This window comes from Podarcis liolepis, assembly GCF_965112155.1.
Source record: "Podarcis liolepis genome assembly, chromosome: 6".
NCBI classification, from domain to species: Eukaryota; Metazoa; Chordata; class Lepidosauria; order Squamata; family Lacertidae; genus Podarcis; species Podarcis liolepis.
The window spans coordinates 76379521-76404304 of NC_139559.1; the positions used below are offsets into that span (position 1 = coordinate 76379521).

Sequence of the window (24784 nt, forward strand, 5' to 3'; positions counted from 1 at the left end):
TGAACTTTTTCGCTCCGAAACGCCGCAAACCCGGAAGTGAGTGTTCAGATTTGTGAACATTCTTGGGAACCAGAACGTTTGACTCAGCTTCCGATTGGCTGCAGGAGCTTGGTTTCTAAACGTGCGCCTTGGTTTCTAAACGTTTTGGAAGTCGAACGGACTTCCGTTCTACTTCCGAGGTACGACTATACAGTATTTCTGTATCCTTAGTTTGCTAACGGTGTGTATAAACACTTGATGTAATACTAAATTTTGTAAAAATGCTTATTGTAATATAATGCAGATGGTGACGGGAAAATCTCTGTAGTCTACTGAAGCCAACATCAAAGTACCCCTTAAGCTAGAGCCAAGCGTAAAGCACTGAATGACAGGGCTTGCTGATAGCCCATACACACAACAAAAACCTATTTTTAATAGCTCTACGTCATTTTTGTTGAAGACTGTCATGCACCAGCCACTATATGGTTCAGAATTGGGCTTCAAAATTATTTCCCCAACCTCAAAAGTTCACCATGACCCTCCTTCCATTTATTGAACCAACTTGAGGGAGTGCTCATCTGTACAACGGACCAGTGGCAGCTGGTGCCTTAGGCACTATGTCATGTTGTTGGCTCCTTGGAGCTGTTTTTACCTTGGCTTTCCTACCCTTGTCGCAATCAGCAAGCTCTAAGTAATGAGATTTTCAAGAAAGGAAACTGCATGCCACTGAACAGCAAAACGAGCCGCTTGCTTGCTTCTCGACCCACCCAAGGATTTGTCAGAAAGCAGTGTAGTACTATGCACAAAATTTTCTGCACCAAGGAGCAGCGCCTTAGAATGTTAATATATGGGTTTCCCAGTGACTCAGACCTGCCTGCCTGACCTGCATCAACAATAAGACTGCAATTCCTCTGACTTTAGCCCTAGAGTTCGAATGAACGCAAATAAAGGCTGGATCTGCAACTTGTCTTCCAAACGGAGCTTGCAGCGCCCTCAGCAAAAGCCCCTCGCCTCGTCTTTTTCGACTCCCCCCCCTCCCAGCACATCGCTTTCTCGTCGTAGCCCTTCCCTAGTGGCCCAGTATTGTCTGAAACTCTTCAAGCAGGATCCAAGGCGCAGCTGACTCACACCAAAGGGAAGCAATCAAACCTGAAAGTCATTTTCACCTTTATTTTCTTAAGCGGGGGGGGAGGGAGGGGAGGGGCTCGCTACATACACAAACTGCGCGCAGAGCCACCGGCTTATCTCACCAAGCCGTGCATTCAATGTGCCACTGCTGGCTTGTGTCCGAACACCTTTCCTTTGTTTAAGAAAGAAGACAGAGAAAGAGAGGGGGGGGGGGAGACCCTGCATGGCAAGTAAACCAGAGCAACCCACGCACCGCCCATAGAGGAGGAGGAGGGGGCGCTGATGCGGGGGTCTCACCCGCCTTTCACCGCTCCCAGGGTCCTGAAATGAGGGGCACCCCGCTTGACACGCCAGCAGGGGAGATTGGGGTGGAAGATGAATAAGGGGGTCGCCTCCACCAACAAAATTACAAATGAGGATTTGTGTGGCGTCCCTCCAGCCCTCTGCTCGCCTATCCAGGGGAAATTCCCCGACCCGCCCCCCCCAAAAAACCCCACTCGCCTCCCCTCAGTACCCATTACCCCCCTCGGGCGCTTCCCCACAACACTTCCTCCAACAAAGGCGCCCCGACCACCCGCGCGCATCCCCGGGTACGGCGCCTCCCCAAAGGAGCGCCCCCCCCCCAAACGAAGCCGTCCTCCCTCTTTTTTCTTCCCTCCGAGCGTGGACCCGACCCCCCCCTCCCAACCACCAGACACAATGAAAGGGCGGACTACTCACCCACAGCTCCGTGCCCCAGCTCATGGCGACTCCGCAGGCGGCGCAAAGCTCCGCCGCCGCTGGCGCTCCTTTGTGGCGCTTCTCGTCAGGGCGCTGCTGCGGCTTCGGCTACTGCTGCTGCCGCCGGAGAAGGCGCGCCCCCCGCCGCCCCTTGTTTGTTGCCCCCGCGTCGCCCCCTCGAAATTAGCACCGGGAGGGAAGGGGGTGGCAGTCTCGCTTCGGGCGCCTGGGAGACGGGCGGAGAGGTGGCGGCGGTAGCGGCAGCCGAAGGTTCAATCTCCAGCTCCGCCTTGCTTGGGGATGGGAATTGGGAGAGGAGGAGGAAGGAGGAGGAGGAGGAGGAAGGCGGGCAGCCGCGATGGAGGCTGGGAGAGGGGCGGGCTCGGCCACCGCCACCGCCGCTCCTCAGGGAGGCCCTGGGACAAGACGCGAGCCGAGGCTGCGGCTCCGTCGGGGGTGGCTAGGGCGGCACGCTTCCTGTTCCCGCCCGAGGGACGCGCCCTCCGCGCGCAAAGCAGCGCCGTGAGGAGACGCGGCAGTCGGAGGTAAGAGGAGGCGGCAGCTGGGTCGCTTCAGGTGGCAGGTGAGCGCAGGCGAGGCGCGGATTGCGCTCCTCCTGCGAGCAAACCGCTCTTTGCGCCTAGGAACTTCGCGCGCCAAGCAGCGCAGGTGGCAGGCTCTTTTGCGGCATGGCCGACAGCTTGCACCCCTCTCTAAAACAAAAAAGACTAGCTTCGATTTTCAAAAGGAATGTCTTTGTATGAATTCCTTTAAAAGTGATAAAATTATTCGAAATATAAAATGGACTGTTGTCAGAAATTTATAAGAGGCAACAAAAAATAATCCGTATAATGCACACTCTCCAACATTGCTCCGTTGAAAATAGGGAGGTTCTATCCCATAATAATAATAATAATAATTATACCCCGCCCATCTGACTGGGTTGCCCCAACCACTCTGGGCGGCTTCCAACATACTAATAAAACATTAAACATTAAGAAAATTTCATTATAAAGGGCTGCCTCCAGATGTCTTCTAAAGGTTGTATAGTTACTTATCTCCTTGGCTCAGGAGTCACCGGCCAACATTTCTCCAATAAAAATAGGGACGTCCTAAGGAAAAGCAGGACATTCCAGGATCAAATTAGAAACTGGGACGGCTTCTGTAAATCCAGGACTGTCCCTGTAAAATAGGGCCACTTGGAGGATCTGCATAACTGTGCCCCTCAAAAGTTAGTACTGAGCCCTTCTGAGGTCTGTGCCCAAGGCTGATGCCTAGTTAGCCTAATGATGGCACTGGCTGTGACATCCAGGTTCTAGCACACAGACCGTTCCCTGCCCTGCTGCTTCCCTAGTTAGGTGCTTTGGGGTTCTTGTTTTTAATTAGAGGGGGCATTCCAAACGTTGAGTGGTAAAATCCACACTACGACCACCTTAAACTCAGCCACCTCGTTTTATCTGAGCACAGTCAGGGACTGCAATAATGCCTCAAGGTGAAGGCAGGCAGCCTTTTTCAACCAAGCCCTTGGCCAAATTTCAGAACAGGAAGTACAGGTTCTAGCCATTTTTGAAGGGTAATGCATCCATTGGTCTTTTTTAAAAGACAGAAGCTAGTAATCTTCCATTTCAGAATGAAAGGTCACTCTGCACATGCTTAGAAACACTCGGTCTGGAATTGTTTCCAGTAACAGTTGCCAAGCTCAAGATCAAGGAGGAAGGAGATGGCCAGGAATTTTTTGTAGCTTCTGGAGCAAAGTGAAGAAACAAAAATGTTGGCTGCTAATTGTTGTTTTGAGTGTGGAAGTCACACTACCTCCAGTGAAATCTAAAATTCAGTGCACTGCTTAAGATAAGCAGGGTCACTGTTCAAAGTGGCTTCTCATCTAATAGCCGTAATACCAGGGATGAAGTCCCACTTTGAAAAAAGCTCCATCATTGAATACCTTATAAAGGTAAAGGGACCCCTGACCATTAGGTCGAGCCGTGGCCGACTCTGGGGTTGCGGTGCTCATCTCGCTTTACTGGTTGAGGGAGCCGGCGTACAGCTTCCGGGTCATGTGGCCAGCATGACTAAGCCATATCTGGCGAACCAGAGCAGCGCACAAAGCAACGCCGTTTACCTTCCCACCAGAGCGGTACCTATTTATCTACTTGCACTTTGACGTGCTTTCGAACTGCTAGGTGGGCAGGAGCAGAGACTGAGCAACAGGAGCTCACCCCGTCGCTGGGATTCGAACCGCCGACCTTCTGATCAGCAAGCCCCAGGCTCTGTGGTTTAGACCACAGCGCCACCCGCGTCCCACCCATACCTTATAAGCCACTTCACAAATTACTATAGTTTGCTTTTGATTGCAGTGAAACATTGTTATTCCAGCAATAACTGTTTGAGAGAAAGTAGACCCTCCTGCCTTCCCCTGTTCAACATTTGTACTTGTGGATGAGGAAAGATTGTAGGAGTGCACACTTTTTGGTTTGCACTCATTATACTTCCAGGTCTGGCCAGTCCTTCTGTTCAAGGAATGAACAGAATAGGAAGTGGATTCTTTATGCTACTCCCTACACATCTGCACCATTTTAGTAATGTCAAATGCAGCACATCTTCCTTTTGTCCAGTGGGGGGAACATGAGTAGGACCACTGATTGAATGCATGGAATGACTTGGTGGCTCATGAGAATTAGAGTGCTAAACAGCGTAACTGTTCATGTGAATGTAACCTCATTCTGTAAACCTCAAAACATTCAGTTCCACAGAAGTCAGATTCAAGGTGGCCCAGGGCTAGATACTGTATAGTAATGAGTGAATAAAAGGCCTCTCCAGATGTGATGTGTTCTTGATACAATAACAGCGCATTAGTGGTGGGTTTATTCTGCTTTATTAGTTGTTCTGTGATGCTTCCCCAATTTTACGTTTTCACTGTCTGAAAAGACTATTTGTGCAATGAAAGCAGGACAACACCCCCACAGCACATTTGTAGTATGAAAAGTTACAGGATTTCAGCATTAAAAGTTACAGGATATGCACTGATTGGAAGTGAAGCAATATGATAACTTGAAAACTTTGCATTTGCACAACCATCCTGTGCAATGGTTAGTCTAAGAAATAGCAACTGATGCTAGGTCTCTAATGAACTTCATGGTTGCATGGGGATTTGAATCTGTTGCCTGCACATACCCAGTTTTAAAGATTGGTCTTGAAGGTAGTATTGGTCATTCATTTTTATGGCCTGTGTTCTCAATTTTATTTCTGGTTTAGGCAACTTATCTGAAATAATTTATTGTGGATTTTTATACCCTTCATGGACACTCTTAAATCTTGTCACAAACTCTTATCCCCAAATGATCAGTTTATCTAAATGTGGAACTAACATCTAATACAAAAGTAAGTAAAAACAAATCAAAACTGGCATTGTATGAGCCACACAGGTACAGTTAGCACCCCTATATTTTTTTGCTTTTAACCACAGGAAACACAAAGCGTGAAGATCAGAAATAATGGTTTTAACTGTTAGTGGAAATTATTTGCATTACGCTTCTTCGGGGGGGGGGGAATCAAAATACTAAGTAGTATGGATTGTCTCATACAGGTGAGTTACTGGGCACTTCCATTTTCTTAAAACAAAAAAGGAACAGTGTAGTAGTGAGATTCTTTAATGAGCAAATTAGAAAATACAGTAATTGGGAGCCATGTGAACAGACTGGTGATTAGGTAGAACGTGCTTAGGTGCTGTATCTTAAAACAGCCATATTAAAACAGCCCATTAGCAATGACCATGCCTCGAATTAACCTCGTTTGTTACGATACTGCCCTGGCATTGACTTAAATGTAGAGGGATGTATCCTGGGCCTCTTGTAACCTTCTGAAGAGCAAAGGGACACTTCTAGCCTCCAGAAATTTGAGATACCAGAGGGCAATATGAACACTGGAAAGGGTTGGCAAACCATAGGACAAATCTTTTTATATACATAAAGAAACTCTTTGGGTTGTGCCCAATGTTGGTCCTACTTAGAGTAGACCCATTGAAAATAGCAGACATGACTACCTTAGGTCCATTAAATTCTAAACTGCAGAGGTAGCACCAAAAATACATATTGGAGGGGGTGGGGCTGCGGAAAAGGTAAAGTGCATTTATGGGGAAGCAAGTTTTGTTTCCCATGTTGGATTTCTGAAAGAAAAATAGCGAGCTTTGTCTGAAGAAAGTTCTGTTGGCGTTTGTGCAGTTGACTTTCAAGCAGTAGTGTAGAGGTAAATTTTGGAACACGGGCACTTCTTGAGAACCCTTGCAGCTATCCAAACGGGAAGGGAAGGGAAGGTGTAGCCAATGTAGACTGCAGTTGGCAAAGGGAAAGCGAAAGCAATTTGTCTGCCCAGCACCACCTCTGGCAAACTGGTGGAAAATATATTGAAAGGGAAATCCTCTCAAACGAATTTTTTACAAGAAAAACATCTTCAGCCTTATCAGTGACATCTTTTCATTGCTAGACGCCCATAAGCAAAAACATAGTTCTCAGATAATTTTCTCCAAACTGTTGCTAGTCTGAGGAAAGATACCACCTCGCTTACTCTGCATTTAAACAAGGGGTAGATTGCAAAACAGGAAAACAAATGACAGGTAGGTTGAGTCGTAACAGAAACTTATGAACTACTCAAGCATGATTGGATAATTAGATGATGATGAGTCAATTGCTAAAATTAAGTTGTGTGATTTGCTTCAGTGGGGCATAGCTGGGTCATACAGCTTAATGGTTCAAGTAAAATATGCCCATCCCCCACCCTGAACTCTTATGACTGGCTGTCCTCTCTTCAAGGCAACTCACATATTTCCAACAAGCCCAATGTATGCCACAATTTGGCCCAGTTGTAGCTGTGCCGCAAACTTCAAACCAATCCATCACCCAACCACTTTCCACGTCCCTTGTTTTGCCTTGCTGGATATCTTAGGACGGGTCAGCAAACTTTTTCAGCAGGGGGCTGGTCCACTGTCCCTCAGACCTTGTGGGGGCCTGGACTATATTTTGGAGGGGGGGAATGAATGAATTCCTATGCCCTACAAATAACCCAGAGATGCATTTTAAATAAAAGGACTCAGAATTCATTCTAAACAGATTCCCGGACCGTCTGCGGGCCAGATTTAGAAGGCGATTGGGCCGGATCCGGCCCCCGGGCCTTAGTTTGCCTACCCATGTCTTAGGAGAAGAAAAGGCTAAGAAGTAAACCCTACACAAATCCAGAGTGGAGTCCCCAAGACAGCTGGATGGCACCTTGTTCACCTCCTTCTGGCAACTGCTGCAACCCAGGACCTCTGATATCCTTTGAATGACATTAGCAAGGCCAAGATGTGGGTCTTGTTGTGTGGGCAGCCCAGGACCTCATACACACTGCCCAGGCTTGTGCCTAGGAGAGATCACGATGTGCTGCTAACACAGCAGTTTGACTTCACTCCTGGAAGAGCACTCCATTGTATCTTGAGGCAAACGGATGCCAACAAATGTTCTTATAGGCTTTCTTCTTGAAACCAAACCCACTTCTTCTGTGGTCATTGGTTCATTCCCTTAATCCACATTCTGAATAGCTACTATATTTGCTCATTTTCATTCAGCAGTGTCACTACTTTTCTTCCTTTTTTTCCTTCCCATCATCTATTAGATTTTACGCTCCTTGGGGGATAGGAACCAGGGGCATTGTTGGGGGTTGCCCAATGGGGCCCAAGCCCAAAGTCTTTTGTTCTGGACCCCAGATCTTAAGTCTCTTCCTCCCCCTTTTCAGCCACTGCTTACAAGGTGGCTGGGCACACTACAAAGCACCGTGCCAATGAGATCCCAGCCACCTGAATCTTCCCAGAGGCAAAACTTTGTCCTGTGCCATCCCAGATCTTTTAAATACCTAGGAGCACCCCGGTAGAAACCCATGTAACTCTGTACGGTGCCACTAGATAGGCTTGTACGGATAAACCATAATCATAAAACAAAGCAAGACAAATCATGTTTTTAAAGAGAATAAATAATAGATGCAGCGAGAGAGAGAAGTGAATGGTAAAAAAGAATCATGAGTCTTGTGTGTAATTTACCACCCTTTAAAAAAGAAAGTTGCATTTTTGTACAGCATCTCCATGGAGGGCTGGATCAAATCTCATAAAGTAAGGAATGTGAAAACAAGGACATTGCTAACTTGGGAGGAAGACCTCTAAGAAAAACAACACATTGTGCAGACTAATTAAAGGAAATATGCATGGGGAAGCTAATCCCTTGGAAACATGCCACAGATTCAAGCACACCTACACTGGAAGAATATTTTGTTAAAATAAGAAAAGATCAGAAAAATCAGTACCACAACAATACTTCTGTAAAATAGGAAAAAGGGAGAATAACTGAAGCCCCTGATGTGACATTGTAGAAGTGCATTAAAAAAAATTGTGTTAGCTGTGTCAATTCTAAAGAGGTGCGGTCTCCCTTTGGTCTTCAAAGCGTTCTTAAACAAGGGGTCTTTGCTCACACAACCTCTCTCTTGCTACTAGACGGGAGGAAGGAGGAGTGTTTTCCTCCTCCCTGCTGCTGAGGCTGGCGGGTTGTGCTCCATCTTCATTTCTTCTGAGTCTTGTCCCTCACCTTTCTGCTTGAACCGTTTTCTTCTGGGACTGAACAAACTGGCTGTTCTAGCCCCTTGCAAACGAAAACTCTGGAAAGTTCTGGCACATCTAAACGTTGGCAGCTTTTCAGGGGCAAGTTATCACCAGGATACACACTGATTATTCTTTCTGTGAGGCTGCCATTATTTGGCAACCTTTTGTTTACAGTGGAACATTGCTCAGAAGCGCAGGCGATGCGGACAGCTCCTGTTGTTTGCAGAGAAAAGGAAGCAGGCCACCTCAACCCTTCCCCATGCTAGGAGGAAAAATGAGGGGTGTGGGGTACCATGCTTCTTTTCAGTCCTTCTTCACAACCCATATAGCACACCATTAAAACAGATAAAAGTGGCATACAGTAGAAAGGTACCATTTTACGCGGAGGGGGGAGCTGAAAATGCACCTCATCTTCCCATAACAATCTGATGATTCATAACAAGGGAATCTCAAAATCCTGATGATACAATTTAAGTATGCTTCCTGCTGATAAGATATAATTCTCTGAGAATCAAGGAACTGGAAGTACCTTGTTTATGTGCCTGGATATTGCTGTCATTACTGGATTAGAAGCCTGCTCTGATGAAATTATACTGTTTTTGCTGCTTTATTTTTTTGTTTCATGTTGGCGTTTGAAGGATTTAATAGTGTAACCCGCTCTGCAATGCCATTTTGGTCGTGAATAATGGCCTGCAAATATTTTAAATAAATAAAACGTACAGAACAACCACTGAAAGTGGAAAAAATATATAGCTTCTTCCTCCTTTTCTTAGATCTAGCTGTACTCCCAGGTTTCTCAAGCAAAAGCGCACACACAACACTGGCTTTGAAATGCACAATCCCTTTTTAAACTGTTCTTTTAACAGTGGTTCGCATATGGAGCATGACATCAGCTGTCATGCTTTGTAATTGCCATGTTTGATGTAGATGTACGGATGAGGAGTTCAGGGGCCAAAATGTCAATCGCAACATTGGATTAGCATAATCGGCGCACATTTCTTGCTATGATTTGCTTATAGCTTTGTGCCAGAAAGCAGGGATTTGCATGTGGTATGGTTATAAGAAATCTCCCCAGGAGATGATGGAAATCCCCAGTTGCCGAGGCAAAGTTCAGGAAAATGCATTAATGAGGAGCAGGCAATTATAGATCAGTAAGTAAATAGATCACAGTGGTTTGGCTGGCAAACGACGTCCAGTATAAGCCATGCATGTTTTTGCAGTGCTGCCAAAGACACAGAATGTGTCCAGTGCTATTGACACCCTTAGAATCTGTTCTGGGGGTTTGGTGGACCCTCCGGAAAAGATTTTGGGAGTGCATGGGGGGAGGGGCTGCAGGGGAGAGGAGAGGAAGGTGAAGTTCTATTGTGCTAGTGGAAGCCTACACTTGCAATACTGTATCCTGTCCCATAAGCTATGCTAGCCATATATAGGCTAGGGGCCAAAGATCTCTGTGCTTAGGTGCAAATATATTATGCAAATGTACGGGGAGACAGCTAATCTAACTGACTGTCAGTAACCACTAATCCTTTGTTGAATTTTTGATTTATTTAATTTTTATACCCCATCCTGTATTGTAGATCTCGGATCAAGGAACCAAATAAAGTGAGTGCCACTCTGGGGTACGAATAGCCAGATCAGTCTAATTCTAGTCTGTGTCACTTTCATATGGACTCACCCATAAGTCTGTTCCATTGGACTTTCATATTAATTTGCAAAATAATAATAGAATCATAGAGTTGGAAGGGGCCCTTCAGGGGTTATCTAGTCCAACCCCCTGCAGTGCAGGAAAAGGAGTAGTGTGCCTGAAGATTCATATGTAGATGCATATTTGTAAACATGTTTCCTCTACCAAATATATATATTGCATTTCTGTTTCCTCTGTGACTGTTCTTCCTTTTTACCCTCTCTGCCTAAACTGAGGGGCATAGGATTTGGCAAGCCATTCCACCAACATAGCAGTGCTATCTCTCTGAACTGGTGAACGCTAAGTATAAGATTGCTCAACCCACAATCCCCTGGACTTTGTTCAGTGTTTCTGATGCAGATTTCAGCTTTAAAGAAGTATCAAAATGCATTCAGAAAGGTTGGGTGGCAGTGACGTAGTTCCAAACCTCTAATGAACAATAAATATAGAATTTATTGTTTCATTATTGTATAGAATGTGGACGTGTGTTTCAACCTGGACATCAGCTTATCACTGATCTTAATTATGGTTCTATAGTTGTTTTTAGCTTTTTTATTACTGCCTTGACATTTTGTTACCATCAAGCAGTATATAAATCTTGTGAAATACAGATAAATTTCAATTTCTTACCCATCATTCAATGTGCAAAAAAGCTCATAATGAAGGGGACAGACTCACTTCTGTGGGGAACAAATTTAATAACTATAGGGCTTCCACCTCCATTCACAACTAATTTAGTGGTGGAACTACCAATTGGGCCCACTCACCCAAGAGGGCTTGTAGCAAATGAGTTGATATTTTGGATATCTGGGCCCTACATTGTTAAAATCAATGCTGAGATTAACGCACATAACATTTTAAAATACTCATGATGAAAAAATATCCCTGTTTTTCTTTAAAGTTAATAATCAAACCTTTGTAATAATTAAAGGAAAGTTTCCTTAAGATAGAAAGTTTCACTATAAAATGTCATTTCTCAGGCAGCCGCAATAAATTATTGTGTTAAGCATGAGCACCACCTAGTGGTACCTAGTGGGGCAACATTCTTACAGCTGTCCACCCACCCACACTCCCAAACATAACTAAATTTGAAACACACAAAATAATTTTTCTTGCATGAGTAGATGACAGTAGTTATGAGTTAGTCTCTGGGGAGATTGGAGGCTCAGTTGTAACAACCAGTCACCATTTCTGTGCAGCAGATCCTGTAACTTAAACCTTTGCAGCAACAACACTGGGCCACTAGCTTTCCAGTGTTCGGCGGAAACTAATTGCACTCAAGACATCCACAAAACGACCCCAAACAATTTTGTGCTCCAGGAAGCTTGTGCGAGTCAAGATATTTCATGAAAGCATTTGTTCTTTTCAACAGACATACTTGAGCATTTCCCTCCAGAAAACTGCTAATCAAGTACTTGCAGCTCACTGAGTAGCACAGTGTTATTTGTATATTAATTATAGCAATGAACTTACAGCATGACGTTGTGGAATTAAATTTCTGTGTAGCATTTGTCGCAGGCAATTGCTCAAAGCAGGAAAGAAACGTACGGCCCTAGTTTCACACTTTCTAGTTCATCGCTTTTGAAAACACAGACTGATCACTAGGTGGAGCTTCTTTGCTGATTACTTTTAAAAGAAACAAGACTGGGGAGGAGACACAGAAGAAGTCAGTTAATAACATGTACCATATATTGAAGAACTAAATAAATTTAAATTTTATTTCTGTTTAAATGCATGGATTTGAGTGTGATTTTCCTTGAGCCACTCTTGAGAAGCTGAAAGCAGGGCAGGGGCTGCTTAACTCTTCCCCACCCCTCTTGCTGTTTCTGTGCTGAAAATTATATACCCACCCTTACGCATAAAACAGCTGTTTTCTGCAAAGGAGATAAAGGAAGTCCACAACATGTCTCGCTTGGTTCTTTGTGGTGAAATTTGCGCTGCAGAACACACAGCATTCCTTTGGTACAAATTTCTGGTCTTGCTAAGATTACTACAGTGGTACCTCGGGTTACATACGCTTGAGGTTACATAAGCTTCAGGTTACAGACTCCGCTAACCCAGAAATAGTGCTTCAGGTTAAGAACTTTGCTTCAGGATAAGAACAGAAATTGGGCTCTGGCGGCGCGGCAGCAGCTGGAGGCCCCATTAGCTAACGTGGTGCTTCAGGTTAAGAACAGTTTCAGGTTAAGAATGGACCTCCAGAACGAATTAAGTACTTAATTCGAGGTACCACTGTATTCTACTTCAGGAGAAATGGGGTCCACCACTGCAGGAGACAGAAGGCTAGATTGATCCAGCAAAGAATTTTTTATATTAAGTAAAAAATTCTGATCCTCGCTTCTGCCTGTCTGTCTCTCTACAAACTACCCCTGGCTCAAGGCTTGGGCAGGGAACAGAAGGAAAACAAAGCAAATTAAATTGAGAAGTCATCTCATCTGATTTGGGGATAAAGCTTTTTGTTGTTGGTAAAAGGCTGCTTGCTTGGTAATGCACATATTCCTACATTAAGCAGAGAAAATGCCCTCCTGTGTGAAAACAGGAAAAGGGCTGGAATCCAAAGAGCGACTTCAGGCACACCCAAGGATTTCGGCACACCCAGCAGGATTGTTGCTGAGTTGTTTTTATTGCTTTCTTTGAACCGGAGCCTCCCACTGAAGACAAAAAGGAAACCGCTTCTGAAAGTCCTGAGTTTGCCATGTGGCAGGGAGAGGTTCTGTTTGAGGATAGCGAGTCCAAAGGCCTCTCTGAGCACGGAGGAAGTACTTGCGCAGCATTTTGGATCGCAGCCAAGGTCTTCTCCTATGCAAGGCAGCGTCATGCTTCCACACCTTCCCAGGCCTCAAGTTCTCATTTCAAAGCATGCTTGGGAACATTTAATTATGCCATCACCACCCTGGGACTGATCTTGCATTAACCTTTGCCTAGTGCACTGCAGCCAGAAAAGCTGTTATACATGCCAAGCAGCAAATATTAAATGCACACCCAACTCAATTTATTAATGAACTGCTTTGGAGATGGATGTGGAAACAGCTACTAACCTGAGCCCAAACCACACAATAGCATTGCTGCAATTATGACTAACATTACTTAAGATGGAGGTTGGGAGTACTGTAGGAAAATAACTTCAGGATATTTTATAATTTCTTACTTTGCGATTTCTGGGCCGTGCAGGTCTTAGCATACTTCTAGTTCTTTTTCCAGTCGTAAGCGTTGGAATTCCGCAACGAAAAATGCCCGTTTCCATACATTCAACTCCAGAAGCTGAGAAATTTTAAAAAGCAGCGCAAATTAATACCAGAAAGGAAATTTTAAATAGCGGATCCAAAGAGAACATTTACACACAAAACGTAAGGAGCTGATTACTTTGGCGGAAACTGGAGATTTTCCAACTCTGACATTGTCTTGCTTCTATTGCAATTTTCTTTTAACGCAAGATTATACAATAGCTGATATACTTGTTGAATTATTCACAAATCCGGTATTTATTTGACATAATGTTGTATTTAAGAGAAAACCATTAAAACTGACATGAAAAAAGTGATCTATCTTGCATTCTATACACAATGAATTTAATCCTGCTTGAGATGAAAATACAGCAGATACATATTTCTGCATACCAGAAATTTATCATGGAGAAGAATGGAAGCTCCCATCAGGGGAAGTCTCCATATATGTACTGGATTTTTGGATCATAGCCAGTAAGTCATATCAATAACACTTTCTCAAAATATCTAAATAGTCATCTCAAAATATAAAAGTAAATTAATGTGGTTCCTTAAACAAATTAAAAAGTACTTACTTGGACAGATTTGTTTTGAAAAAACAGCACACTTCCAACCATGTCTTCTTGGAAGTCCTGTTGGGGCTGACACCCAGGTAAGTGTGATTAGCATGGTAGTCCAAAACGTGCTGAAATGGTACAGGATCTACGAGCAAACTGTACGTGATGCGACTAGACAGAATACATTCTGTCCCTGGAAGAAAATTATGCAAATTGAAAAGAACCAGCCCTAACACAAAGGACGGTTATAGGCATCTCTTTGGTGAGAACATCTTGATCCCGTGAAGTTTGCAAAGTTGGTTGATGGCAGAACAAAATTAAGTTTCTCTATTATATGACAAATCGTGAAAGTTGGATATTGAAACATGGAATATAAAAACACATTTGAATTTTATTGCTTGAGGAATACAGCATATGAAAAAGCACAATAATGTCCAAAGGAAAGGTCACAGGGATTCAAACATATTATGATACATACCAGATGCAGTAAAATATTAACCTGAATTCTGCATCAGAAAAGAAGTGTGAAAATGTATATCTTTCTTTAAAAAAGAAGACTTATTTCAAATAGGAAGGGCAAGGGTGTTACAGTACAAATTATGAAAGCCAACACTGCACATTAACATGGTTTTACTAGCCTAGTGTTTCTAACTTTGGTACTTCAACCTTAATGAAGACAATCTTTCACCAGATTTTGCCCCAATACTTTTCCTGCTGAACCCACAAATGTGTTTCAGCTTAACATTCAAACTAATTTATCTCTCAGCTACCAGTGTATAAATAAGGGTGCAAGTTATTTCAGGTGAAGCTCCATAAAACTCAACTAACTGCAATTCAAGATCGTAATTTGACTCTCAGTTTGGCTCCCTGTTTCAGAGACAAGACTTTCTCCATTCATTCTCAGCTCTTGCATAATTTTCTATAGCCATCAAGGCTGTGCTAGAAAGTTTTTTAAAAAATGCAGTCTTGGAAATGTTGCATGATGCATTAATATGCAATGCATGAGATTCTACCTCCCTGCAAGCAAGGACCAGAAAAATATGCTGATGTATCTTCAAGTATATTTTCAGATTCTAAAAAGGACTCTATTGTTCCTTATTATCAACACAAATAACAATCTAAGCATTGTTATATATATAAAATCCACACCTATAATACCCCAGAATAATTAGGTCTTGTTGGTCAGTGTTGGGGCTCAGTCACCAAACTTGGAATTGCAACACTTAGAACTAGTACCCTACTAGTTTCTAATGTAGAAGCAGCCAGTTTCACAGATAAAACTTCTCTATTGGTACACTAGTCTTGAAAACGTCGTGTTAATATTGTGCTGACAAAAAAAAGTAAATTTAAGTTAAATGAAGATTCCTCTCATTGCAAGCATGCTTATTAGTTCCAATATTTGCTTTCATAGACCTGACTATTTCAGCATTCTGAGTCAAAACAGAATTAAAACAACTCTGTTCCACCAAACTCCATTTGAACACTTGGAACATGCACGATGCATGTTAATACCACCTAAAGTTAAAATTAAATGGCTGTGAAACAGGAACAGATTTAATTCTTCAAAGCGGACAATATTTGAAATGAAATATTAATGTTGCTCATGACACTGAATTGATGACATAATAAAGTATTGGGTTTGTTTTCACCTCTATACAAAAGAAATTCAATCTGTACAACTATTAAACATACATTTTCCTAGTTTGGCAAAAACGTATCATTTCTCAAGATTGGTGGTATATGAGCACAGAGTACATATTGCCATATATATATCGTTTTTGAAGACAAAGAATTCAATTATGCTGAACCCTTTGCTTGGCTGCTCCGTTCCAATAAACCAAAACAAAACCCAAATTAAAAATTTCTACATAAGATTCTATGGTTAAAAGGGAAGAGAAATGCAAATGTGAATTTAGAGCCTCTGTATAAATTTTGCTATATTTTATAAACTTTATTGTAACACTGTTTGTTGATCAAATAAGTGACACACTGCTATCTAAAATTTCCATAAACACCATTAAAAATCCAAAGTTGATATGATACTGAACCTTAAGTCTTCAAGAGTTCAAAGAGACAGTTTCGACATGTACAGCACACAACAGCAGACATCCCTAAAATACCAACGGCCGGTCCAAGATGCAGACAAAAGTTACGGGTAAGCATTCATGTCCTGCACAGCAAAACCAGCGAAAACTATTTCCTTGTGGGGACTGAAGCTCAGCCCAAAAGATTTCAGATGTCGTCCTCATCATCTTCATCTTGAGAAGAGCCTGCCTGGTTGGATGCACTGGCCGAGGCAGCAGCAAGCTGTGCTTGTTGGGCCGCTTGCTGCATCTGTAGCCATTCCTGCTGGGCTAGCTCTGCCTGCTGCTGCCTAGCCTAGGGACACAAAACCGTAAGTTCAGTGTCTATAGCATGACCTAACACAGTTGCGCACAGACACACACATGCACACGGGGAGAGCAGTGCAAGAGGTCAGCCAAGAACATGATGGCATCCTCTTGTGATCTGTTTTGAGAGAAGAAATTAGGAGACTACTTCACAAGTGAAACATCATCATCATCTGTGGGTCCATAGGTTGCCTAACCCTGCTGCACACTTGAGAACTTCCCGTCATGTTTAAAAAAAGATATTGCTGGGTTTATCACAAACTCTAAATGAGGGATGCTCATGAGAAAAAGTCTTTCCAAAGGTACAGAACTTTAGGAAGAATTCCCTAGAGCAGTGTTTCCCAACCGGTGTGCCGCGGCACACTACTGTGCCGTGAGACACCGGCTGGTGTGCCGTGGGAGGGAGGCGGGCGAGTCGGGCGGCGAGAGGCGGCGGCGGCGGCGGCGAGGATCCGCGTCGAGCCGGGGGCGGCTCCGCGGTGGTGGTGCCGAGCGGCGGGGCAGCTCGCGCAAAAGGGAGGAGCGCGAGACAGAGGAGGAGGCCGGCATGTCCGGGCAGCAGCAGCAACAGCAGCAGCAGCAGCAGCAACTCCCGGCGACGGCTCCTCCTCCGCCCGCTATCGCCGCCGCCGCCTCAGCTGCCCTCGCTCTGCTGCCTCCTCCCACCCCGGCAAGGGGAAGGGAAAAAACGTTCACTTTTGTGCGTCCCCCTCCCCGCGTGACGCTGCGCGCTGACGTCACGGGGCGGGGCTTTAATGGTGGTGTGCCGCGAGATTTTTTTCCGGTAAGCAGGTGTGCCGTTGCCCAAAAACGTTTGGGAAACACTGCCCTAGAGCAGAGTTTCCCAAACTTGAGTCTCCAGCTGTTTCTGGACTACAATTCCCAACATTCCTGACCACTGGTCCTGCTAGCTAGGGATGATGGGAGCTGTAGTCCAAAAACAGCTGGAGACCAAAGTTTGGGAAGCCCGGCCCTAGAGGGATGGAAGGGTGTCTTGCTCAAGACAATGCAGGGAGAATGGGAAAGAGATCATTTCCCCTGTCCTACTACACTTTTCAGGTTGGTTGGAGGAAGGGGTTTGTACTAGTCAGATTTGGTTTCCCCTCCACAACTTCCCTTTTGCTGTGGGGAGAAGAGGAATGCGTTCCTCTCCCTCTCGACTCCTGCATCTTTCCCATTTCAACTTCCTTTCTCAGTACAAGAAGGGCTTAAAAGCAGGAACAGTTCTGTCAACTAAGGCTTCAGGCAGGCTCAACCAATGGACTTGGAATGGACCTGATGCCATCACATGACACAGAGTGTCTTGGAATCCAGTGGATTTTCAGCCAACTCAGCCCTTCCCCCAGAACACTCAATTTTAGAGATTTCCACTGGCAGGGATACAACTAGCAGGGGCCATACCTGCCCACACGTGCAGCCAGCAGGAGGCCAGCTAAGCAAGGAGAGCAGGATATAGGGACACCTTCACCTAATCCAACCCTTACTCCCAGCCATTTGGATTGCTGTCAGGTATGCTTAATGTATAACTCCAGATAGATTCTGCAATTTGGAATTAATCAGAGAGAACCCAAAACATATACCATTTCAATTACATTAACCCTTGTCAGAAATGGATTTTGGGAGACAGGCTTTTAATGATATCCTGATTTTGAAGTGGAAAGGACACCAAGGAAGTCTGACTGAATCAAATGGTGCTTACTCGAAAATAAGTGCGCACAGGATTACAGCCCAAATTACTTCCCAAAAATTATCTGTACTTAGAAGAGACCCAGTGAAATTAATGAGAATTAAGTTAGTCATAACCAACTGAACTCCCATTGATTTCACTTGAGTATACTAAGTTCAGATGCAACCCTATATTTTTGCATTGACACATTATTTGATGTAGTTATTTCAAGCAAGTACTAATACATACTGAGACAGTCGCATCCATTTATACCCAAGCTGAATGAATCAAGTTTTGCATATTCAAAGAATGAAAACTCAAGTCATTTCCAAAATTTAGATTTGTATGCAATATCCAAGTCTAGGATGCTTAGCTGATTCATCTTCACAAATTGTGTATCTTTCCACAATTAAATGTGGAAAGATAAGCACTGCATATATTGTTTCCTCACTTACTTTTGCAAATAATTCTTGTTGCTGCCTTAGGAGCTCTTCTTCAGGAATGCCAAGATTTTCCAAACGATTATTAGCCCTTCTTCGCTTTAGTGCTACGGTTTTGCATTCTTGTAAAACTTCTTTTACCTCACTGATGTAGGAGCCAAAACCTAAGCTTTCAAGTGCTAGGGTAAAAAAGGTTTCTAGTTAGTAAAATTCAAGCATTTTAGGCAACAAGACACCAACTTAACCTATCAGACACAGTTGCCACTACCACAAAAAACATACAATGATTGCTATATAGTGTTACCTTCTGAGGGAGGGAGTAGTTTTGGACTACAGAAATCTGCAGATTGGCATATCTAAGTCAGGCCACTTCTTTTAAAAGGACAAAGAACATATGATCTGAAGTTACAGGTAGGTAGCCGTGCTGGTCTGCCGTAGTCGAAACAAAATAAAAAAAAATCCTTCCAGTAGCACCTTAGAGACCAACTAAGTTTGTTATTGGTATGAGCTTTCGTGTGCATGCACACTTCTTCAGATATCAGGTATCTGAAGAAGTGTGCATGCACACGAAAGCTCATACCAATAACAAACTTAGCTGGTCTCTAAGGTACTACTAGAACGAATTTTTTTATATGATCTGAAGCTTCACTTAAGCAAGCTTTACCTTTTATCAAAAACAATTCCTTATACTGTGAAGCACTTGCAAGTAAGTGACATATTATTGACTTCTATCCGTCTACTAGCTGAGTAACAATCTGTTATAGACTATGTATGGTGTGCAAGTTGACAGGGAAGCCTTTTCTACTTTACAAGCAATTTGGTACATGAGATTGTACTGTTTAGCGGCGGCTGCTGAACAAAGGCAGGCAAATCAGACACCCAACCTGCAGTGTTTTTCAACTTGATATTAAGAGACTGTTAAAAGTCTCAAACTCTACCAACTGAGGCTATCCCTCCTTATTTTCATGGTGTGCAAATTATATCCAACATATAAAAAGAGTTAAAAATTCTAATTTAAAGAGAAGAAAAATTAACAGCAGTGACTACATTGAGCATTGTCAGACTTAAGTTTACCAAAGATGTAAGTGTTGATAAATGCAAACAAAAATGACTAAGCTAGATACAAAGAACTTTAAGCAAAGATAGTATAGAATTCGACATGTGGTAGCAAGCAGTTGAAAGGGAGTGGACATAAGCTCCAAACCTGAAGAGATACTGCACAGCTTCTGTCTTGGTGTTTTAAGCCAGGCACAGTGAATATAAAAAGTCAAAACCAAAACTGAAAGTGCAGTGGCCCAATTTGCTCGTTTGTGGTTTAGTGGTAACACCATTGGAAACAGTAAAAAACAGTTTACAGGGCAGCCGTGTGCAGACACCCTAGTGCCAGCTGTTCTCAGTTGATTGTCAGGGATTTGGCTGTGCATGGTTCTCTTCAAGCCCCAACAAGCTCAGTGGTTGCAGAAAGCCCTACACTGCACTTTGAGGCCCAACCAGCTGATAATCAGGATTTCAAATAACCCTGCAAAGGGCTTTGCAGATGCCCCCAATCAGCTGCACCCACAAACCCTTTTCTTGGTCCAGACACTATACCTCTCCCACACCTGATGTCAGGTGTGCAGCAGATGGGCATCGCTTGGTCGAAAAGGCCTCGTGGGCTAAATGGGGAGGCCTGGGACGGCTAATTAGGTCTGCAGGCTGAAAGTTCCTCACCCCTGTAGCTCAGTCAGTAGAGTGTGAGACTCTTAATCTCAGCGTCATGGGTTTGAGCCCAATGTTGAGCAAAATATTCCAGCAGTGCAGGGGGTTAGACTAGATGACCCTCGTGGTCCCTTCCAACTCTACGATTCTATGATTATTAGTTCTGTAAGTGGTCAAATAACAATGCTTCTGTGGCCAGAAGTTAGAAAGAACCCTATGTATACGGCCACCATGGCATCAGTTATCCACTGGGGTGCTCTCTTAGGAGGTAGTAATTGTTATTTGCAAGACAATGGAAGATCTTAAAGGTGATTTAAATAAGTCAGCAATTTTTAACCTTTTCAGACCTGGGATTCTCCTTTAACCGAACCATCAATATGGAAGTCCTTAATATTTTTACCATGTATCTGTATGATGGCAGTGCTGTTGTTGCAACCCATTTTAGATCAGGTAATGATCCAGTAGCAGGTGCTGAAACCTATGGTGTATACTGCACCTATATATGAAAACCTCGATTCTACTCATTGATCATCCAACCCAGCACAAAATGAGTTGGAGACTTTACTTACTGAATGTGTGTGGGCCCTGTGTAGTTTTCTACAAGCCCGTTAACTTTGTACTCAAAAGAATCCAGAGCTTTCTGTGTGTGCTACCAGGAAAAAAATGCAGAATTTGATATCGGGTTCATATTTCAACATCCTGACTTTAGTTTTCATTTTTGGATATGTGTTTTCAGTTGCAAAGATAAGCATTCAAAAACAGATGGAACTCTATAGAGCAGCTTTCCCCAGCTGGTTGCCCTTCATCCCTTGCCACAGACCCTGCTGGCTGGGGGTGGTGTTGGAATCCAACAACATCTAGTACAGCAGCAGTTGGGAAAGGTAGCTCTACAACAGCCAGATGAAACTAAACAGCCTAACCAGTGGTCATCGTTTCAGTGCCCATAATTTCTCCTATAACAACAGTTTGCAATTATGCAAAAGAACCTTAGAAATTAACATAATTTACATATGTCAGGGACCCAAGTGGCACACAACTCTCCATAGAGGGTGATATCCAAATATTTCTAAGCCTACTATTTCAGTGGGTCTGCTCTAAGAATGACATCATCCAAAGTATCTTCCCGTATTAGGGTCTTCCTATTACAATAAAAAAAAGTTTAAGACCTATTTCCTGTGCTACAGCTCTGTGCATGCAAGACTTCTCTTCATGTAGCAGAACTTCCTCTCTCTCTCCTGTCCCCTTCAACCCTCCCTGTGTGACCTCAAAATCAGTTCCAGCGGATTGAGGGGAGCTCCAGAGCCGATTTTGTGGGGACATAGCTGATACGAATGTGCCATTATGCAAGCAGAACTTCTCTGGTGCAGCACTGCACAAAAGTCAAGATGAAGCAGTAATACCCCGCAAGGCTATAGCTATCAACAGCTACTAGCCTTGGCAACCATACATTACTTCCAGGCCCAGAGGCAGCATATCACTGAATACCAGTTGCTGGGAAATGATAATTATCTTCATACTCTGCTCAAGAGCTTCCCAAAGACACTGGGAAACAGGATGCTGAACTTGACAGGCCCTTGATCAAATCCAGCTGTACTGCTTTTACACTCTAAAATCAGGGTTTTCATTTCAGGCATCTTACATTTCTTAATGCTGAAAGTAGTATCATTAAGCAACAACTGAATGAAACCAAGACTCCGGTTACTTTCACTTTTGCTGTTCTGAACATGAGTAACATGAATTTTAAAGGGAAAGTAACATAAAACAAAGCCTAATGAAATTTGCCCTCCTTTTTTGTAGGAAAGAGCAACTATATATATTTGACTAAAATCCTCTTGTTTTATAAAATGGAAACAATTAGATAAGGAAATAAAGAGAGGAAAAAGTTGTTTCCAACAAACTGTATCTATAGTAATGTTGGCTATAATTGATGTCACTGACATCCTATGCCTTTTAAAATGTATTGGGCTGGGGGGTTATTGGGTTGTAGTTGTTTTTATTTTGATTATGTATTTTGCGGTTTTGTATTCTGATTTTATCCTGTGAACTGCCCTGAGACCTGCGGGTATAGGGCAGTATATAAATTCAATAAATAATATTTTTTAAAAAATATTTTCTGGGATTTTAACATATTGTTTTTTATTGTTTTGATGTAATTGTTGTAAACTACCCTGGGATCTTACGGTTCAATCCTAACCACATCTACAAAGAAGTAAGTCCTATTGAGGTAAGTGGGGTTAGGATTGCTTGCCTTAATTGATGATCAGTGGTTCAGAAATCTAGCTAAATGAAAAGTAGTGGAAAAAATGAACACATGTGAGAACAATTGCATAATGGCGAACTCCCCTCTCACAATACTCTTTAAACTCTTACATCCTGTTTCTAAAAAAAAAACCCAAAAAACAAGAGGCTTTTACTTCAACTCAGATTCATGTAGCTAAACACAAGTGCTCACTTTACTAAACCTATAGCTATAATTTGCAGGGAGTTTTAAATAACTTTACTTGGAAGTTCAGCTGACATCAGCAAGTTTCTCAGACGTGCCTGGGAGTTTATGACACAAAGATCTTCTGCGTTTCTAGCCCTTAATGAAGCTGTAGCTCTCAGCAAATGCTACGCAGTTGCCTGAAGGGATGAAATGTTTATCTAGTCTACAGCTCACCAGAGTCCTCCAGGCAATCCACCCTCTTGTAATTCTCTGCTACACAGCACACTGTAAGAGTGTGGCGGTGGTTGGATGCACCACTTAACCAATTCTGAAGTTGTAGCAACAGAAAGCCTACAGAGAATCACAGAATCGTAGAGTCGGAAGGGACTCAAAGGTCACCCAGCACACCCCCTTTAATACAGGAACCTTTTGCCCAAATGCGGGGCTCGAACCCACAACCCCGAGATCGAGATGCTCTACCGATTGAGCTACCCCACAGCAGGAGACCAGAGGGTGGCAAGTGAAGGGCTTTCCTCCAGTTGGGCACTAAAGAGGTAGGAGAGCAGGCTGCCCCTTGCCTTGGATGACGTGCTCCGGGGAGATGGTTTTCTTCTCCGACTTGTTGCAGATCTCGTTGGCCTCGGAGGAGATGAGGTGGATGAACTCGGTGCAGCAGTTGACCACCAGCTCCCGGGCGTCGTTGGCCACCCGCACGTTGGGCAGCGTCTCCTTGATCATCTTGTTGATGGCCGCGCGGGGGATGGTCAGGTCGTCGTCGTTCCCGGAGGAAGAAGCCATGGCGGGGAAGCCCCGTCAAAGGCCGCCCAGGCAGCGCCTCCTCGAAGGGGAACGGCTCCGGGCCGGAGACGGTTGGGGCGGCCCAACTGCCGCCCCGCGCCGAGGTTGCCAGGAACGGGACCGAGAGCGACGCGGGAGCCTCGGCGGGAAGCGGACACCCCCTCGTCGTCCCGCCCCGGGCGGCTCCTCCACAGCCGCCCGCGTCACTACAGCAACGGCGACCACCGGCGCCGCCTCCGCCACAACATCCCTTCAGGCGCCCAGAGGCGAACCGTCAGAGCTGCCGCCTCAGAGAGAGGGTCGGGGGGGGAGGGGAGCCGGGATGACAGACAACTCGCCGCCGGCGAAGAAGGAGGCGCGAGCTTCTCCGCGTAGCGCCGGCAGCGGCTCCGACTTCTTGCTCCCTCCCTCCCTCCTCACGCGACGGTTGCGGCAGGGAACGAGGCTGCCGAAAGGCTCGCGAGGGGCAGCCGACACACAAGGCTGCGGCGCGCGGCACTTCCGCCGGAAGCGCTTTCCTTGCGCTTTCCTCACCCACTCTTCTTCTCCTCACTCACGCCGCCAGTTCCGCTTCCGGTCTAGCCCGGAAGCGGCTTTGTGGTACACGGACGGGGTGTGTGGGTCTGGGCACGGTTGTGGACCTGTGTCTGTCTGTCCCCTCAGTGGCGCTTTAGGTTGCTTCCCCCCCTCCCCTCCGGAGCTTGGGTTTCCAGGCTTTTTTTGGACTACAACTCCCATCAGGCCTAGCTAGCAGGACCAAGTGGTCAGGGCTGATGGGAATTGTAGTCCAATAACGGCCCTGGGGAAACACTGGCAGAGACAGCAGGAGTGTAGCCGAAGCCCTTCCGGATCGCCGCCTCGGCGGTGCTGGAAGTCTCGGACGACGGTTTGTTGTCGGAATTTCGCAGGCGCAGAAGCTTAAATCCGGGACTACCTTGGAAAAAACCGTTAAGGCCACAATTCTACTGTCTGCGATGACGTCGCCTGGGAGTAAACTCCATTAAAACTATAATATTGCGCTGTATGGTGTATCCTTTTAGTTGTGTGATTTATTTTGAAGTCAGTATTTCTACTCAGTCGGCGGAACGTGAGATTCTTAATCCTCAGGGTCGTAGTTTCGAGCCCCAAATTGGGCGAAAGATTAATGCTTTGCACAGGTTTGGACCAGATGACCCTCCTGGTCGCTTCCACCTCTACAGTTCTATGATTTCTCGTCTTCTGTTGTGGAAATCTAAATGGGAAAAGAAGGTGGACCTAGACTAGTGAAGCCTAAAACAACCCTGCATGTGCCCATGAAGAATTACGTATGGCTGTTACCAAGATTTAAAGCCATGAACTTTTTACTAATAACTATGGGCTGGGCATCTTCTCAGCCTAATCTACCCCACAATGTTGTTGTTAGGAGAAAATGAGCAGGCAGAAAACTACTTTGCATTTGTTGGAGAAAGTCGCATTCGGT

The 24784-nt window shown here is 44.4% G+C and overlaps 3 protein-coding genes across 5 annotated transcripts in view; 1 reads left to right on the forward strand and 2 right to left on the reverse strand.

Moving 5' to 3' along the window:
* Positions 1-2252, reverse strand: part of FNBP1L (formin binding protein 1 like) — a 71593-nt gene extending 69341 nt beyond the window's left edge. For all 3 annotated transcript variants that reach the window (XM_083511144.1, XM_083511143.1, XM_083511146.1), the window contains exon 1: positions 1828-2252. In XM_083511144.1, coding sequence (XP_083367270.1) covers positions 1828-1851 — 24 coding nt within the window. In that variant the 5' untranslated portion in view covers positions 1852-2252. The remainder of the gene's footprint in view (positions 1-1827) is intronic.
* LOC310710274 (uncharacterized protein) overlaps positions 1-24784 on the forward strand; it is a 982430-nt gene that overhangs the window by 598694 nt on the left and 358952 nt on the right. The window lies entirely within an intron of this gene.
* Positions 14280-24042, reverse strand: DR1 (down-regulator of transcription 1). The gene is made up of 3 exons (XM_083511273.1): positions 23106-24042; positions 18420-18583; positions 14280-16287 (listed from the first exon to the last, which is right to left on the reverse strand). Exons 1-3 carry the CDS (start codon positions 23323-23325, stop codon positions 16141-16143), a joined length of 531 nt encoding a protein of 176 aa, XP_083367399.1. The 5' UTR covers positions 23326-24042; the 3' UTR covers positions 14280-16140.